The sequence below is a fragment of the Sitophilus oryzae genome, unplaced genomic scaffold (assembly GCF_002938485.1).
Source record: "Sitophilus oryzae breed Bouriz unplaced genomic scaffold, Soryzae_2.0 scaffold_1436_pilon_pilon, whole genome shotgun sequence".
Taxonomy (NCBI): Eukaryota; Metazoa; Arthropoda; class Insecta; order Coleoptera; family Curculionidae; genus Sitophilus; species Sitophilus oryzae.
Window position 1 is genome coordinate 1,503,149 of NW_022146100.1, and position 20,111 is coordinate 1,523,259.

Genomic DNA, 20,111 nt, shown 5'->3' on the forward strand with positions numbered 1-20,111 from the left:
TGCAGAAATTATTTGGAAAAAATCGAAATAAAAATGAAACTTCTACACCCTGTATCTCCGAAACTAAGCATTTTTGGACATACATCTATACGAACATTTTTACTTATTTTTATCTGCACAATATGCTGCCGAAGTTTCCGGAATACAGTTGGGACCACCCTGTATATTTTTCTAAATGGAAATGTTAACAAACAAAATTGTCGATATTGGAGTGATGAAAACCCGCATATTTTTCGAGAAAGACATACACAATGTTCAGGCTGGTATTCTTGGAAATACCATTATTAGTCCTTTATTTTTTGAACGAAACTTGACAGGTCATCTGTATCTTAATATGCTTCAAGAGAATGTTGATCCTCTTATCACCCAAGAGCTAGAAACTCAAATTGATGCAGAGGGTTTCAGTTCTTACAGGATCCAGTTTTATAGGAGGATTTGTTAACATTCCAGCAGGACTGTACTCCCCTTTATTATTTTCTTCCGGTCCGACAGTGGTTAAACGAGAGATTTCGGAGTACATGGATTGGCAGAAGGGGACCAATTGAATAGCCTCCAAGATCGCCGGATTTAACACCGTTAGACTTCTTTCTTTAGGGACACAACCTACTGATATTGATGATTTTAAAAGACGAATTGCAGCAGAATGCCGGTCAATTACCGGTGAAGTTTTCCGAAATGTTAGGGAGGAGTTTGAAAACAGACTTTATTATTGTTTACTGGAAAATGGACAACATTTTGAACAACTTATAAGATAGGGCGTAACTGGTGTAGCCTAATCTTCTAATCATTTGTGCTACAAGGAGATTCATTGCAATAATTTTTGTATAAACACTAGCCTGAAAACTAAAATCTCAATGCAGGCATGTTTAACTGTTCCTGCAACTTTGAAACGCGATTATTCGGAAACCTCTGGACAAAAAGCAACAAAGTAGAATACACTAAAAAGAGAATTAAAGGCCCTTTAAAACGAGGTGCCACTTGACCCCCATTCCTATTTAAGATTGTCAGGGGTCTACCTTTCATATTACAGGGATCAATTTTTCATATTTTTAACTGCAAGAAAAATATTAAGGATGGGAAGTTTTAAAATTGCCACAGTGTAGGGGAAAACCGCTATGAAGTGGACATATTATTAAAAGGAGTTATATTAATTATTAATCGATAATGAAATGAATTAAAAACTACATAGGTTGAAAGCTTCATCAATATGCTTTTAAAATATATTACTAAATTTATTTTGGAAATATTGTAATTGGGAGTAATATCTAAGTTTGAAAAAAGTTGCTTTTGTCCATTTCAAAACATCGATGTATTGGAATGGACAGTAGTGGTTATGAAAAGAACATTTATGTTAAAAGACATTAATTGCTTCAAAAATAACTTTAATTTAAACAAACTATATCTTAAGAGCAGTTATTACAATAAAAATTTCGAATACCCTGAATACCACATGTTTCATGTGCCCAAGAAGAACATAAGAAACACTTTAACTAGTCTGCTTTGGTACATTGATACGCTTTCTTGCAACAGACACAATTATCTTTATTTATTACGTTATTGTTTTCGTGAGGTTGAGTGTTGGGTTCTCTGTTTTCTCTTGGTATAAATTGGCATAGAGGAACTTTTTTACTTGACTGTTCACTATCATTAAGTTTCTACCGGTGGAAGTAATTCACATCCAAAAATCCTTCTTCCGTCATTCAACCACTTGGATTGGAAATTCCTTTTGCGACACTAGGCCCTTCTTTCAGCATAATTTCCTTAAAATGCACTCTGGGAAATATAAAACGGGAGGAATTGTTCCTCCAGAGGCATTAATAAATCCAAGCATCGTAACTAAATTACCTCTTTCGACTGAAGTCACTTGCCCGACCTGTTTAGAATCTCTAGTTGCTAAAACTTTTGGAGGATTTGTAACCGTGAGACAGCCAGTTTCGTCTAAATTCCAAATCATATGGGGCTTAAATTTATGTTTTTTCCAGAGCTCGCTCCAAATTGCTATAAAAATTACTGACATTCGTTGGATTGAATGAAGTCGCTCTAGAGAGAGAAGTGTTTTCTGGGTTTTCTTAAATTTAATGTTGAATTTCTTTTCATAAAACCAAGTAGCCAGTCTTTTGATGTCATCTTCTTTTCTTTGCAAGATTTCGGTAAAATTCCCTGAGCCTTTGCATACTGGTAGGCAAGTTCCTTGACTTGCACGGTTGTGAGACCGTAACACATCTTTGATGATGTTTTCAGATAATCAACCAATAATTTTTCCTGTTCAAGGGAGAAAATACGTTTATTAACTATGTTAGGTCGATGACGATAATCTTCCTTCTCAGTTCTAGCTCTTTTACAAATTGAAGCTAAGTAGGTTTGGAAAAGTTATGGGCTGCCGTTACCGACCGGATAGATTGATTTTTATCAAAAACTTCTCTTACGGCGGTTTTGATTACATCACTGGCTGGTCGTAACCTTTTCTTTCGTGTAGATATATTGATCTGAAAAATAAACAACTAATTTTAATGAAAAGTTTAAAAATTATCTACTATTCCTTAATAAACTTGTCACAAAGCCTACAAAGCCTTGAAAAGGACATGTAGTATTGAAACGGACACGTCCATTTCAATACGGCGGCGGCGTCTTGTGTCCATTTCAAGACAACACCCACTTAACCACTAAATGACAATATAAAGTGTAAATAGAGAAATATTTTATACGGTCTAAACCTTCATTTGTGTACTATAATAACTTAGTTTTAAACTTATTAATATGAATTTGACAAAATTTCAATAGCTTACCTGTGACATAGTTCGATATTTTCACAAAGAAAATTAGTTTTTTAACACCTAATATTAAAATTCTTGCCGCCGAGACACGATCAGCCAGTTCAGTCCGCAATTTTGGTGGTAATGGAAGCGGCGCGTGGGGTTGCCAAATGTAACCGTAAAAGTTTCGGCTATTCAATCAAATAGGACTTAAGACAAATGTCCGTTTCAACACCCGTCCGTTTCATAGCGGTTTTTCCCTATATATTTTTTAAGTTTTCTTTCTTTAAAACCACAGAATTAAAGGAAATAATTGGTTTTTATAGTATTTAATAAAAATAGATTGTTTTTTATTTATCAAAAAGATATCGAATTTCAAATTGTAATTTTCCTTCACAACAAAGTGTTTTCAAAATGATATAATTAAGTTTTGGGACGGAAAAGTGTTGAAGTTTGAAGTGGGGGATTTAACTTGGCGCCAAAAAGTTTTTATAAAATTTTAATAAAAATTTGCATGATTTGTTAATCCTCAAAGAAGGGAGAGAGCTGCGGAAGATAAAAAATATCGGAGACAAGCAACGGCTGGTCTGTTGAAGCGATGAAGAGTTAATTTTAAGAGTTTTCCGAGAATCTGTGGCTGTCCGTACACGGCCCGATTGCCTGCAGACACAAACTGTTTTAACTCAACTTTTAATAAGTTGAGGGATTAGCCTTGGGCGGTCGGGCTTTTTCTATTAAGACATCTCTTGTTTTTATTCTTCTTCGACAAATTTAATGCATTTAAGTATTCTCTAGTAAGTTAAATATCATTTTTAGCTATTTATTAATGCAAGATAATCGAATAAAATAATACACTCTCCGGCAAAAAAATCCGCCACCCTAACTATTATTTTTTATAACTTTTTATCGTTTATCCAATTTTTTGACAGATTAATTTTATTGATTTTTATTATTTTTTAAAATAACATTCTATATTTAGTTGATAGTATACAGGTACAAACAAAATTATATTTTTAGTCATAATAGTCCAATAAAATTGTCATTTGAAAATAAAAAAATTACGAGCAAGCTGGTTTTTACAGAGTTTGTCAGCGACTGTCTTCTGAGTGTAAAATTAACAAAATCGGAAATTTTCCCCTTGCGGTTTTTGAGCAATAGGGGTGTTTTTTTTTAAAGTGTACTACAACAAAATAATTAGACGCAAATTGTGCAGAAGAACATTCTCTATAAGTTCGCCTAATGAATTTTTTATAAGTTTACTAGCGTCTACCAGCGACTTCGTTCGCGTCGAATTAATCATTTGTAATGGTGATGATAAAGCAAAGCAAGAATTTCCATTAACATACAAACTGGATAAAATTTTCTCACATTTATGTCAGCATGAGATAAAACAATATGGCGATATTATTATATACCTTGGTAATATTTGAGGGGTAGTTTCATCTCGTTGGAATTTGACTTTCGAAAATTCCGTTTGCCAAAAATAAGCTTTTTACGTCAAGCAGTTTAAGCAGAATCGTGGTTAAGAAATTACCCAATTTTTTGGAACACCCTGTATGATTTTTTAAAAAATTTCAAAATATGTAAAAAAACAAATAAATTATGCTTGTCCAAGCGTTTTCCCGAAATACTAACCGTTTTTTAAATAACAAATATTGTAATATTTGAGGGGCGTTTTCACCCTCTTGGAATTTGAGATTCGAGAAACCCCTCCTTGTCGAACCTCTACACCCCACAGTCAATCCGTTTGACAAAAATCAGTTTTAAACGTCAAGCAGTTTAAGCAGAATCGTGATTATTCAATGGTCATATTTTATGAAACACCTTGTATAAATTTTAAAAAATCTTAAAATATGTAAAACAACAAAATAAAAGATACGTGTTTAAGAGTTTTTCCGAAAAACTCACCGGTTTTTAAATAAAAAATATTTTAATATTTGACGGATAGTTTCACCCCCTTAGAATTCGAGTTTCGAAAAATCCCTTCTTATCGAACCTCTACACCCTAAAGTCAATCTGTTTTCCAAAAATCAGCTTTTTACGTCAAGCGCTTTAAGCAGGATCGTGATTAATCAATGACCAGATTTTTCGAAACACCCTGTATACATTTATAAAAAATCTTAAAATATGTAAATGAACAAAATAAAATATACGTGTTTAAGCGTTTTTTCGGAAACTTGACCGTTTTTTAAATAAAAAATATTGTAATATATAAGGGGTGGTTTCACCCTCTTGGAACTGGAATTTCGAAAAATCCCTTTTTATCGAACCTCTACACCCTAGAATCAACCTGTATGCCAAAATTGAGCTTCTTACGTTGAGTGGTTTGAGCAGGATCGTAATTAATCAGTATGTCAGTCACTTAAGGATTTTATATATTAGTATAGATAAGGCAAAGGTGTACATATACCTCTTATTTTGAACGAGTTTCCTAGTGTGAATCTGCTGAAAAAAGAGTAACATTGAAAACTACCCTAATTTGAAATATAATTTAAACCTGGCTGTTGGCGATTCCTTAGTTTGAATGTTTAAACTAAAATAATGATTATTTAGGAGCGCCACAATCTACCAACACTATAAAATTCCCTTGGCCCGTCTCTGGTTATCCGAGGAATTCTGCCGAAGAGCATCTGCATTTATCAAGAACCGAGCACATGACACTTCAATAATGTAATTAAATCCGCAAAACGACCTTCCCAGCTGAATTATAGCCGGCCATATTATAATTTTGATTCGCTTCTCCCACCCCGACTGCGCGGTCGCTCGAGTTAAAAATTAATTATCCCCCAATTTATATTACTCGCTTCTTATTCGCGGGGTGAATTTCCATTATCACCGGCCCGTTTTAAATGCAAGATCTAAAAGTTTATTTTTAGACTGCTAGTTTAGAATAAAATATGCAATTGCGAGAGGTACGGAATTCTTAAACGGAAAATGGCGAGGCAAATAAAAGTAATCTATGTCGGAATACTTTATTCTTAAATATTTTTATGTCCAAATTTAAATCATAGTCATATAAAACATGTGTGATTATAATAATATTTGATTATTATTAAAATTATTTTATGTTAGTATTGAAAATACTTCTGGGCGCGTTTATATGGGACCCGTCTTTGAAAAAACGACATGCTAGAGGCGACATGGGTTCAATAACCTGCCTGTCAACGCATAGAGCCGGCGTTAATGAGCGAATAGGGCAAGGACGTTCGGTGGTCTTATCAGTGGGCCAACTAATTTATGGATATGGATGTTTAGTCTCAGAAAATGTGTCAAGGCATGGGTTGTTAGGTACAGTTTTTAATCTAACTATTTCCGTATGAGAAGCAAGGGGCAAATTACCATACCGCCATTATTCGCTGACGAGTATTTGACACGCATCAGAAGATGGTCACGGAAGGCGTTTTCTTTCATGAGCTTTTCTGTGCCTGAAAAGCCCGATACGTGATGTTATCTGTCTTCCGCACTCCAGACATTCAAAAACACCCTTTCTGGTTCTCGCTCTTAACTGACTTTACAATTCTTCTCCATTCCGTTCTATTGCGAGCTGCCTCTTCCCACTCATTCTGCTTGTTAATTCTCTTTAAGTTTTCGTGGAAAATGTCCTTGTACCTTTTGAGTTGTCCACTCGGCCTCCTCTTACCGTCTACAAGCTCACCGTAAAGCAGCGATTTTGGTATACGGTTTTCTTGCATTCTGCATACGTGACCAGCCCATCCTAAGCGGGACTAATCATGACTTCAATACTCTCGCAGTTAGCTTTTTCAAGGACCGATACGTTTGAGACATGATGAAACCATTTTATTCTTAAGAGTTGTCTAAGATGTCTCTGTTGCAACTTGTTTAATGCGTTCATGTGTCGGCGGTACGGCACCCAGGTTTCGCTTCCATATAACATGGTGGGAACTATGATTGTAGAAAACTCTGGCCTTTTAATTTCCAGAATGCTCTTGAGGCGCTGCTAATCCTGTGTTGAATTTCAGAGTCGATATTGGCCTTTTCCGAAATCAAACTTCGGAGGAAATTGAATTCCGCTACATATTCCAACAGCTCATCTCCGATTTTTACAGCATTGTTGTGATCTTCCGGGTGAGTGCACATGATTTTAGTTTTATCGATGTTCAGCTTAAGTCCCATGGCCTCGTATGCCCATGTATATGTGTTCAACATTTCTTGCAATTGCTGTAACCTATTTGCAACTAGAGCACAGTCATTAGCGTATTGAAGTTCTGTGATGAATTTTGTACGTGTTTTTGCCCTGAGTCTTTTTATGTTGAACAGACCGCCGTCGTATCTCTATCTAATGCCCAAACCTCTCTCCTGCAGTGTGCTGTCCACAATAATGGAGAGCGCTGCCATGAATATATTGAATAGGAGAGGCGCTAAGACACATCACTGCCTAACGCCTGTGTTTGTTAGGAAGGGATCGCTCAGTGATCCATGATATGACACTCTTGATTTGTTGATGTTATGGAGGCTTTTACACACTGTAAGAAATTTGATGGGTACTCCGAAATTTTTCATAATTGCCGAAAGTGCATCTCTGTTCACAGAGTCGAAGGCTGTTGTTAGATCGATGAATGCAACGTAAAGTTTAGACTTTTTTACTTTTTCCTGTAGTTGCCGGATGGAGAATATGGAATTGACGGTTCCGCGGTTGGTGCGAAAACCCGTTTGCGATTCTGGGAGGATTTTTTCTATATGTGGGTGCAAGGGCAAAGGGCAAAATTATACGAGAAAGAGCAGAATCACATAAATAATAAATTTAGTCTAATTACCATATTTTTTATATGATTATTATTTCTTTAATTAACAACTTAGAACAAAGAAAGCTTGCATGGTTTCCACCGCCAACAGGCGAGGTGTTGAAACAAAGATTATAAGTTTTCTATCTTGACTTGAAAGATCGATTAAAACGGTAGTAGACCGAGCTTGGAGAACAGTGCTTTCGTTATCGGTAAAATAGTTGCGTGATTTAGTTAAATTCTTACTGGTTTTCTTCTTAATTTTTTAATTTTTATAAAGATTATGAATCATTTACGTGAAAAAACGTTGTAAAAAAATAAAACTGATTTAAAAAAACCTCTCCAGCAATTCCATTGGCTGAAATTTTTGATAGATGATTTTTCAAAAAAAAATCGGTCAATAGAATTGCTGGAGAGCGATATGCCGATCCGCCGTTCTTCTTTTCCTACGATGGTGTGGATGCACCCTCAGTGTAGTTTAATATCGTTTTGATTATGACAAAAATAAAACAATGTGAAAAATCGAAATACTGTTTAATACAATAAAATACAGCTTCGATATAAAATAATACATTAAATATAACAGTTAAATAAGAGTAATAACAGCCAGACGTATCTATAACAATAAAAAATAACATAATCAATTGCAGGCCTGACACTAAGCAAATCAGTGAAATGGGTGATTTTATTGAAAAAAAATTTTAAAGCTTCATTTCTCCAAGGGTATCAATGTTTTTAATACTAAATATTTAATGAAGTTTATTTATTGATTAGTTATTGTGTTGCAATAATAAAAATAATACTACCTTATACAGAGTGTCTAAAAATTTATTTTAAATAATTATTAGCTTCAAACGGCAATAACTTCTTTAATTTAAATGGAATGCCCTGTATATTTTAGGAGAATCAGATGCACAATTAAATTGTCTATCAAATTGTATTATACCATTTTTTACCTATCCTTCAAGTTTTCGTAGAAAATGAATTTTCTTATAATTTAGACCTCATTTATCAATATATCCATGGAATATTGACATTTTAGATTGTTTTAAAGCAACAAATGTACAAAATGTACAGACTAGTAATATTATCGTTTTTAGCAAAACGATAATATTACTAGCCCATTTGTATGCAAAAAGAAAACTATTTAAATCTTTATAAAAGAGTATACCATTAATTAAATATAACACCATTATTTCTGCCCATATACTAATTAATTACATACTTAATTGTGTTCGTTAATAAATTATTATAAATAAATGTGGATTTGAGTCAGAAATTAATATAATAATAAGTTATCAAATTAAAGTCTCTGTTGTTATAAATAAGCATTTATTAAAAAATGAAATATCATTTTTAAGGTGTTACTTTTTATCACACTGTCTAATGCCCATACAAAATTCAGTTTTTTAGTATTTGGAGCAATTATTATTAATCAACGCAAACAGTCAGTTAATGTAGTTTGAATACTGGAATCATATTAATTGATCTTCCTTAACAAATATTTAAACAGTTTTTTTTTATTTTTTAATGAAAAAAACGAAATATCGACAATATTAGTATCTGTACTCTTTAAAAATTTGGTACATCTTTAAAAATAATCTAAAATGTCAATAGTCCATGGGTATATTGATAAATAAGTTCTAACTTACAAGAAAATGCATTTTCTACGGAAACTTAAAGAGATAGGTAAAAAATGGTATAATATAATTTGATAGACAATTAAATTGTGCATCTGATTCTCGTAAAATATACAGGGGTTCCATTTAAATTAAACAAGTTATTGCCGTTTGAAGCTAATAATTATTTAATATAAATTTTTAGACACTCTGTATAAGGTAGTATTATTTTTATTATTGCAACACAATAACTGATCAGTAAATAAACTTCAGTAAATATTTAGTATTAAAAACTTTGATACCCTTGGAGAAATGAAGCCTTTAAATTTTTACTGCAATTTCACAAAATTGAAAATATTTCAAAAACGGTAAGGTTTAAGTATAATAAACCTTAATCAAATTTACCTTTATTTTAATCGTAGAAACTAAAAATGTAATAATATACAGGGTGTTCCATTTAAAAAAATACAACTTTGATATTTTTTACTTATTTGGGACACTCTGTATCTTGTAAAATTATTTTTAAATTGTACCTCTAATAGTCCTTCATCGAACCCAAAACTTACAATTTGTAAAAATCTCATCGTTTAGCTACAATACTCCGTGTCGTATGTGGTGAACAACCCTGTATTTTATATAAAAAATATTATTTTCTTATTCTATGCGAAATTTGTGAATAGATTCAAATCCTCTTATTTTTTAACAAGTCTTAAATAACCACTGCCTTAAATTTCAAATATACATTGATAGAAGATTAAAAAATAAAGAATAATTTAAACTCTCTATTTGTTACAGGAGTTACAGCGTTTCAACCAGAATTTGCAGAACCCATAAAAAACTTGTCAGTTCCTTTAGGACGAGATGCGACATTTCAGTGTATAGTACATCATCTAGGAGGCTACAGGGTAAGTTTAAAAATAATAAGTGTAAGTAACTTAGAAACTGACTTCAATGTATGAGAATATTTATTTGAAATGAACAAAATTCTTACAGCTTAAGTGTATATTAATAAATAATCTTTTCTTGCCTTTAGCTGTGTATTTTTTCTAATTTCGAAAAATCAAAAGTAGAGAAAAAAAAAATAAAAAGTAAAAAGTAAAAAGAAAATTGATTTGCTTGTCGTAAAGGGGGGAACCAAGCTCCACTCCCACAACCGGTTTCAGGGCCTACCCTTCATCAGGTGGGCTGCCCAGTAGTGCTCGAGAACTATCGATAGCCTATCGATATTTATCGATAGTTTATACTATCGAAAACTATCGATATTATATTTCTGACCATCGATAGTTTTCGATAATTATGTCTTTAGTAATAAAGACATAATTATCGAAAACTATTTACCAGTTTCAATAAAGAAAAGACATTCAGGTTTAATTTTTTTTTATCACAACCAATCAGTTCTTTAACATAGGCTGAAAATAAATAAGAATCTTCTTTTAAACGAGTTTTCGGAGCAGTTAGTCAATCCGAAATATGTCATTATTGTCAAAATTATCAAATGTCGTGTCAACACTGTCAACAGTGTCAACTTTAACGTCAAACGTCAACTTCAAGCTTACGGCCAACGGATTTTTGGATCTAATCTGGCATTTTTGCTTTGCATTTTGCAATTTAATTTATATGTGATAAACAATAATAAACATAAATCAAAATATAAAAAAAAACGTATGTGATGTGTGATGTGTGATGTGTCCATTCCATTAGCAGGCGGTGATTTAATATAAAAATGTTATTTAAAGAGTCTGGGTTAGTTTTTTACGTCAATGATCTCCCACAAAACATAATGTATTTAAGAAATAACCTAAAAACTGGTAAACATACTAATTATTATGACTATCGAACACTATCGATAATAATCGATGGTAAAAGGACCGACTATCGATAATTATCGATGGTGGGGACCATAAAATAATAAATACAAGAAGAAGTGTCAAGTCAATGTTAAATTATGGAAACAGCGTGGCTGCCTGGGTAACTAATTTTCAGATATGGCGGCTGGGACATTTGACATGACATAGACATGACAATTTCAATTTTATGAAATTTATTTCCGTTTCCGGTTTTTAATGGCGGGCTGTTCAGGAGGTTTAAATGAGGGTTAATATACTTTTTACTTTTTTCTAGTAGTAAATAATACAACAAAATTACTCAAAAAATATTTATTTGGAATTTAGAACAATGTAAATATGCAAATCAACACAATTAAAGATCTATAAACCCATAAACTACTGTATCAATATCAAAATATTTAAATAACATCAGAGATGCTGTGTTAAAGTGAATTAGTAAAGTAACAATGCACTGACTTACAGAAACTTGAAGATAAATAAATGTTTTCACAGCTTCACGGGCGTAAAACTAACTGGAAGCAGGAAAAAGACAACAGAAACCCACGCAAAACCTGGAATCAAAAAAAATATGTAAAAAAACATAAATATAGGTACATAAGACTGTTATGAATTAAATCAAACAGGACTTGAATGAAAATAAAATGAATAAAAAATATGATACCAATACATCTAATACCTCATTTGTATTTTAAAAATAATCTACATACATAGCATTATTGCTATGAAAATACATAATAGGTACCTATGTGATATGTAATTACGCATTTCTGTTCATCTTGTAGATAATTAATATAGGCTGTAGGCTAATAATAGTTCAATAATCATAATTTACCTTGTGTAACTTGCTTTCAATTGCTCAAAATCACCGATCAGTCTTTAAAGTAGAGATATGGAAAAATCCTTGGTAAAGAATATCCCAAGATCCTTGGATCTAAAGCTAAAAAAATATAAAAACAGTTAATTTATTATACCTATTTTTACATAAAATATGGCCCATACCTACTACACGCAGAAACGTCGATTTCATCATTTTCTTCATGTAATTAATATCATATATACTTTATTAAAGTGTTAAAAAGGAACTTTATATCAAAAAACATCTTTGTACTTATAAATTTCAGCCGAAATATCATAAACAAACTCCATTCAAATCTAAAACGGCAAAAATTAAAATGGCGCCCGACCTTGCCAGAGGCCTCGGGAGTTGACACATGGCTGACACACAGACAAAAGAAGAGGACGCCGACGTGCATAAAAATGTTCCGTAACTGAAATTGACAGAAATCATATAGAAATATTCAGATTTTTGTCTAGGACAGTCTAGAAGGCCATGCTTTCTGCCTGGGTAAGACCGCGCCAGAACTGTTTCCAATTTTCCGGTTTACTGTCACCCCCCTGGTGGGGACTATCGATAGTTCTCGACCACTACTGCCCAGGGGCTGGTTCTCACCGATACGGCAAGCTAAACTTCTTCTATATTAACAGACGATGTCGTAAAGTGTCGGTGAGATATTAGTGCATCTCCCGTCAAAAGATGGTAAAGAGCGTTTTTCGGCCCGCTCAAATATATATATGAAATGAACAAAATTCTTACAGCTTTAGTGTATATTAATAAATAATATTTTCTTGCTTTTAGCTGTGTGTTTTTTCTAATTTCGAAAAATCGAAAATAGAGAAAAAAAATAAAAAGTAAAAAGAAAATTGTTTTGTTTGTCGTAAAGGGGGGAACCAAGCTCCACTCCCACAACCGGTTTCTGGGCCTACCCTTCGTCAGGTAGGCTGCCCAGGGGCTAGTTCTCACCGATTCGGCATTCATATATATATTTGAGCATTCTCAATAATGATTCAATTCATATTTGAGCATCCTCAATTAGGATGGATTCCTCAACTGTAATATATTTCCAAAAAAAAAAAAATAAGAAAAGGATTTAGAAGAGTCACATCACATTTGCCCCTATTCAATAACTTTTACAAATAAGGTTCTTGTAAAGTAGATTTAAAGTATGCCGAAGCTGGTCAAGATCCCGAACTGAAGCACGGGGCTATAATAACGGTGCGGATATGACAAATAACTGAAAAGCGCCACAAACTCCGGACCATTTATAATACGCAGCTGCTACGGATGATCGGGAGCAGTTCGTGACCAGCCAGGTCCGCTGACCTTTCTCTATTTTTATTTACTTTATTCGTTGCCTTTAAAGAGACCTAAACGTTGTTTAGGAGTCTTTCAGGGGACTCTTATTATAGTCCAATAAAGAGGCTGTTACGTACTAAATATTCCATAAATATTTACGATTTTATAAGAGCGGAATATCGACTATATATATTTCATTCTGTAATAAAAGGAATCCTTAAAAATATATAAAATGAAGTGGTGTTTTAGGTGCTTTTGTTTTCTTTTTGGTCTTTTTTATTGCATATTCTTTAATATTGCTAAATTGTGTCGAAGTATACAAGTTGGGTGTATTTCTTGGAGAAATGAGAAAGCCTGGGTATTTTGCCACTAAAAGAGTATACCGTGTGGTGCATCAGAACACGGGACATAGGAAATTCCATCATGTAAATTTTGAAAAGGTCAATAAATCTTACCTTCCCAGATAATTTTAAGCAAAAATTCTATTAGACTTTTTTAAATTTTAATAAAGAGGCGTCAAAGTTGTACAGGGTGTCCCACTAAGAATAGCTCTCGGCTGTATCTCGGAAAGTATTAGCCGTAGGGGCTTCGGAAAAAAATATTTATAACTAAAGAGCTATGAGAAATTGCTGGAAATTATTTTCAAGTTTGTAGAACGACCGCTAGGGGGCGCAACTGCAACAAAAAATAAGAAAATGGAGTTTTTACACAATTTTGCCTAGATAAGGTGTATTATAAGTAATAGCTTCATAATGCTCAGTAAATTTTGAATATTTTTTGTTAGAGCCATTTTCCCCTATCTGCTAAAATAAAGTGGTGGGGGAAGGTTAGATCTGTTTTTATTTAAATATGAATAACTCTGGACTGGATGATCGGAATCCAACAAGCGAGGGCTCGTTTAAAAGAGCGTTTCTTACTCTATATTGTACCATATAAACAATAATAATAAGCTTTTGAACGTAGACGCTAGGGGGCGTTGTCTTACAATTTAACAAACATTGCACCTTTTTTCAAAAATATTAAATATAATAGTATATGTAATTTTAGCTCATAGTAAAGAGTAGTAAAAGCTTAAAAAGTCAGCGAAAACCGCATCTTCATATCTTCTTTCAAACCGAAGATATTAGCAAAATTATAATAAATACCAAAAAATAAGCCCTTAATTACCTTATTTTTACAACACGGTATCAGTAGCCCTCTTGATTATGCCCATTCTAACAAAAAAATAAGATAGAAACAGTTAGTTTATTTTAAAATCGACGAAATACCAGAATACCATAATACCAGATCTAATAATTAAGACATTAGTAACAGTGAACAAATAAATAAATTTACTACTTACTTTATTTTATTTTTTTGATGATTCAGTAAAGTCATGGGTAGGCTTTGGAAAATAGTTGCTTTTCGCTTAATAGTATAAACGTCAAATTTTTATTACATCAACATTTTGATAGTCTTATCAGCGTTTTTTGTCTTTTGATTGCTTTTTCAAAATGCCAACAACTAGAACTATTTCAAATAATAAAGGCATTTTGAAAAAGCAATTAAAAGATAAAAAACGCTGATAAGACTATCAAAATGTTGATCTAATAACAATTTGACGTTTATACTATTACGTCAAAAGCAACTTTTTTCCAAAGCCTACCATGACTTCACTGAATCATCGTTTCTTGTTCACTGTTATTAATATCTTAATTATTAGATATTAATACCTCGGGTATTATGGTATTCTGGTATTTCGTCGATTTTAAAATAACCTAACTGTTTCTATCTTATTTTTTTGTTAGAATGGGCATAATTAAGAGGGCTACTGATACCGTGTTGTCAAAATAGGGTAATTATGGGCTTATGGGTTTATTTTTTGGTATTTATTATAATTTTGCTAATATCTTCGGTTTGAAAGAATATATCAAGATGCGGTTTTCGCTGACTTTTTAAGCTTTTACTACTCTTCACTATCAGCTAAAATAACATATACTATTGTTACATATACTATTGTATTTAATTTTTTTGAAAAAACGCGCAATGTTTGTTAAATTGTAAGACAACGCCTCCTAGCGTCTAGGTTCAAAAGCTTATTATTATTGTTTATATGGTACTATATAGAGTAAGAAATGCTCTTTTAAACGGGCCTTCGCTTGTTGGATTCCGATAATCCAGTCCAGAGTTATTAATATTTAAATCAAAACAGATCTAACATTCCTCCGCCACTTTATTTTGGTAGATAGGGGAAAATGGTTCTAACAAAAAATATTCAAAATTTACTGAAGATTATGAAGCTATTACTTAAAGTACACCTTATCTAGGCAAAATTGTGTAAAAACTCCGTTTTCATATTTTTTGTTGCAGTTGCGCCCCCTAGCGGTCGTTCTACAAACTTGAAAATAATTTTCAGCAATTTCTCATAGCCTCTTTAGTTAAAAATATTTTTTTCCGCAGCCCCTACGGCTAATACTTTCCGAGATACAGCGGAGAGCTATTCTTAGTGGGACAACCGGTACTTTCGACTAGAATTTCGTTTTATTTGAAAAAGGCATCTAAATGTTATTTGCAAAAATCTACCTTCAAATTACTAAAAATTTATAATGCGGCCCAGAGAAAGCTACAATTAAAATATTAGCAAAATATGTTTTTTTTTGAGTTTGTCATTGTCAAATTTCAAAGGTAGTAAGTTCCAGTGGTAGAAATAAAATAGTGCTGGCCGCAAGCAATATGGAGGTCCAGAAATTAGAATTAGTTCTTCTATTTTTGTTAGTTGTTAGTTTGTAAAAATAGTTATACTAGACTAGGGACTATAATCTAATAAAATTGTCATTTGAAAAAAAAATTACGGGCAAGCTGATTTTTTCAGAATTTGTCAGCGACTGTCTTCTGAATGTAAAATAAACAAAATCGGAAATTGGCCCTTGCGGTTTTAGAGCAATAGGGGTGGTTTTTTTTAAAACTGTACCACAAAAAAATAATTAGACGCAAATTGTACATAAGAACATTCTCTATAAGTTCGCCTAATGAATTTTTTTATAAGTTTATTATTTCCATATTATATTATATTATATTATATTATATTATTTTTTTCTGAAATGACAACTTCATTTGACAGTTATCTTTTACCTTGACTGGTGTTCATAAGTAAATACAGGGCCATAAGAAAGGAGAAATATTTAAAAAGAAATCGGCGATAACTCGTAAACGGGCTAATCAAAAATATCTAAAGTTATTCTTTTGGATGTGGGTTTTAGTGCTCTTCAATAAACCTAAATAGAATTATTCTCTAAAATAATTAGGGAAGCCAATAATTAACCCCATTAAAATTTACATGGGATTTCCTATGTCCCGCTCGACGATGCAACACCCGGTATATCATCATAACATATATATTTTGATGAAGACCTTTAGGGAAACTTCTATAGAGAAGAGCATTGAATTGTCTCTGCATGTAGATTTAATTTCTTGCTACACTAAAACGCGAAATTTATTATATTTTACATATATTAAATATATTATATGAAATTTGAGAAAATATTATTCAGTATTAGGTTGCTATCTACTTTATAAATTGAGTTTGAAAACATATCCTTTATCCTTCTCTTGTTAAAATAACTCTAAACAAAAATCAATATGTTGCACTCTAGATACGATGGCACAAATATTATAACCAGAAAAAGATGTTAGCACATATTTGATTTACGGCAGGTATTTTATCAACATAAAGTAAGGAACATCAAGTAGAACATGAAATATAGAGGCTTTTGAGAACTTTCAATATGCCCCAGTGTAGCTGATGGCTTAGTCTAAATAATGGCAAAAGCATAACTCGTTTTATGGAAAAAGAAGATTAATACTTTAACTTGTTCGACATAAAATTATTTTTTATTCAGCTTTAGAATTTTTTAATAAATATCATAATATTCAGAATAAAATTATAATTTTTAGTAACTATTGTAGCAGATTATTTTTATAATAAAATTTTAAATGTTTTTATAACATTTCTATAGCCAATTTCATTAGATTACGTTTCATCATATTCCAAAAATACGAAAGCGTAGAGCTGCCATTGCAACAATGAAATATAATTTTAGCAAAATTTACACTTTTTCTGTAAATTTACAGATTTTCTGTAAATTTACACTTTTTCTGTATGTGTTAAATTTACACTTTTTCTGTAAATTTACACATTTTCTGTAAATTTACAGATTTTCTGTAAATTTACAGATTTTCTGTAAATTTACACTTTTTCTGTAAATTTACACTTTTTCTGTAAATTTACAGATTTTCTGTAAATTTACACTTTTTCTGTAAATTTACACTTTTTCTGTAAATTGCATGCGAAATTTACTACCCAGCAGAATGACGTCTCGGCATCGACCTGCTCGTTACTCACTAGTTACAAGTGAGCATTGTTCTGCGCTGATTAAGTTGCTATTGTGCCTAAGTAGTACATATATTCATCAGAGATTATGGACGAATACATTAAAACCTACTTTCATATCGGATTAAGTCATAAAGAAATTTTGACATGTCTGCTAGAGGATGGTTATGTTAAGTTTACATCATTTGCAGACGACAGTTTACGTCATCCCAGAGGTGGAGGCCATCAGATCCTCTTGCAAACAGTAATGCATCGGAAAAGGTGAAAATACTTTCCGGGTCGATTAAAAGCATATTACAAAACATATTAAACAAAAAAATGCCATACTATTATATCACACACATTCGAAATTTAATACATAATCCCTAAAATAAGAGATCACCCGATTTTCTGTACTATGTTAGACCCAGGTGTATAGACGATGAGGAATAATTCTTCAAGTATTTTTGAAGAGAGTGTGGTTTCAGAACAAAATATATCTTTGAATATACTGGGATATTGCTTAATCTTTTCATATAGTCCGCATGTCTTCAATCCTTCAATTAATTGCCGCAGTGGTTCCCTAATTCTGTCTTTACTAGTAAAGACTTTTGTGAATAAACTGGCGTAGAACAGATTTCGATGGGAACTACTCGTAGAATAACGCACCACTGTTGCCACTAACGCATAAATTAACAGAAAAAGTGTAAATTTACAGAAAACCTGTAAATTTACAGGAAAAGTGTAAATTTACAGAAAATCTGTAAATTTACAGAAAATCTGTAAATTTGCAGAAAATCTGTAAATTTACAGAAAAAGTGTAAATTTTGCTAAAAATATTTTTCAATGTTGCGATGGCAGCTCTACGCTTTCCTACAAAAACCATTAGAGAGATTTAATTTAAAATATATTTTGCTTTAAAATATTTTCTTTCTAAATTTCGTATAAGGTTATCGATTAAATGTCAAATCATTAAATAAGTACCTACCATTAATTGAGAACATGTAACTATACAAGACTATCAATGTTCTTGAATTACCGTTATTTTAAGACATTGGCGTTTAGTAGACTCTGGAAATTTTAAAACATTTTTATTCGTTTCCTATACTACATATTCATAGTGATTTACATCCGAAATATAGTTTTTTACATTTACTATACGTGTAATTTTTTTTTCAAATTGGGTTCTTTTTCTAATTTGCTTCTAAGTAGGCAGTGGCAACAACAATGAAAATAAAAATTTCTGTTTTTAGTGATAGCCTCTCTTGAAAAAAGCGTAAAATTAAAGAAGCGGTTCTTATAGCCAACAATAATAACACCTGTAGTTGAATGTAGAATGGACCGCGACCTTAAAAATCTATTGTGTCCCCCTGGCTATATACAGTCTATAACTCATACATGGGGATCTTCATGTTGTAGGAGAGATAGGGTATTTCCCCTCCGAAGTGGTTATCTACCTTCTACGAGGGCATACACCCCCTTCCATGGTTGTAGGTCCTTAGCCGTCCAAGCCCATCGCAGTCGAAGAGCCTGTTTCCAGCTATCTTTGAGGTGGAGGCTCGAGAATCTGTCTCCATTTTCGCCACCTCTTTAACTTTGTCTCTCCTTTGATCTGTATTGTCCCGGATCTACAATAGAGGATATATCTCTCTTTCTCTATTGCCTCTTTGGATTTAAGGTCAATTCCTATCGTGAGGACCTGACCATGGCCCTCCTCTCTCGAGTTGACCAAACCAAACCAACTCGATGTTCTTAAATTGGAACTCTGGCAAAGCAGGTATACACCGCAAGGGTTAGCCGTCTATAGAGGCTTTTTCTTTGTGTGCCCACGTTTCAATTTAATGCGTAGTCATCTGGAGATTGTCCTCGAACAGGCAATTCAACCAGAGACACTAATCGATGCGATGCTTTCATCGGAGGCAAGGACGCCGAAATCGACAAAATATTACAAAATAACTTTTATTCGGCATTAAATGTCCTACGCTATTTCGCTAACAAGAGAAAAAAAGTCAGTGGGGTACATAGTTCAGTCATTGGGGATCAAAAAAGCGGCCTGCTTGGAAAAAAGTCCGGAAGTTTTGAATCTTTGCAGGTTTATAGGTTTTGGGGTCCCTAACTAAAATCCGTAAAATGCACATTTCCAGACTTGCCGCCGGCGCCGCCATCTTGCCAAGATGACGCCCAAAATCGGTATTTTGTAAATATCTCGAAAACTATGCGTTTTTCGCAAAAATTTTAAGAAAGCAAAATTAAAGAAAATAAAATTTCCTATAAAAAAGTTTCTATAAAAGTTTTCGCTAAAGTCAACCGTTTAGGCACAAAATCCCTGGAAATTTTACAATTTTGCGTAAAGTATGATATATGTATTATGTATAGTCGATTTTTCGAAATAAAATGTCAACTAGCTTTCACTAAAACTAGTTTTGGTTTAGTTTCTTCAATTTTGTCATGAAACAGTGACGTATGATTAATTCGCTCTCTAATTTATGAATAATTAATTGTCGTGCTGGACAGCATTCATTGCGAACTTACCACAAGGTTCAGCATTGGTTTGGTTGTACCAAAGATGCCGAAGAATGGGGTTGGAAGAAAACAAAAACAGGCATTACTCCAGTCACAACGTTGACAGATCCAGCTCCAAAATCCCTATTGGCATTTTTATCCTGTA

The 20,111-nt window shown here is 32.7% G+C and overlaps 1 protein-coding gene across 1 annotated transcript in view; it reads left to right on the top strand.

Moving 5' to 3' along the window:
* LOC115876415 (lachesin-like) overlaps positions 1 to 20,111 on the top strand; it is a 234,423-nt gene that overhangs the window by 93,802 nt on the left and 120,510 nt on the right. Inside the window, exon 2 of the mRNA XM_030892194.1 lies at positions 9,910 to 10,019. Coding sequence (XP_030748054.1) covers positions 9,910 to 10,019 — 110 coding nt within the window. The remainder of the gene's footprint in view (positions 1 to 9,909; positions 10,020 to 20,111) is intronic.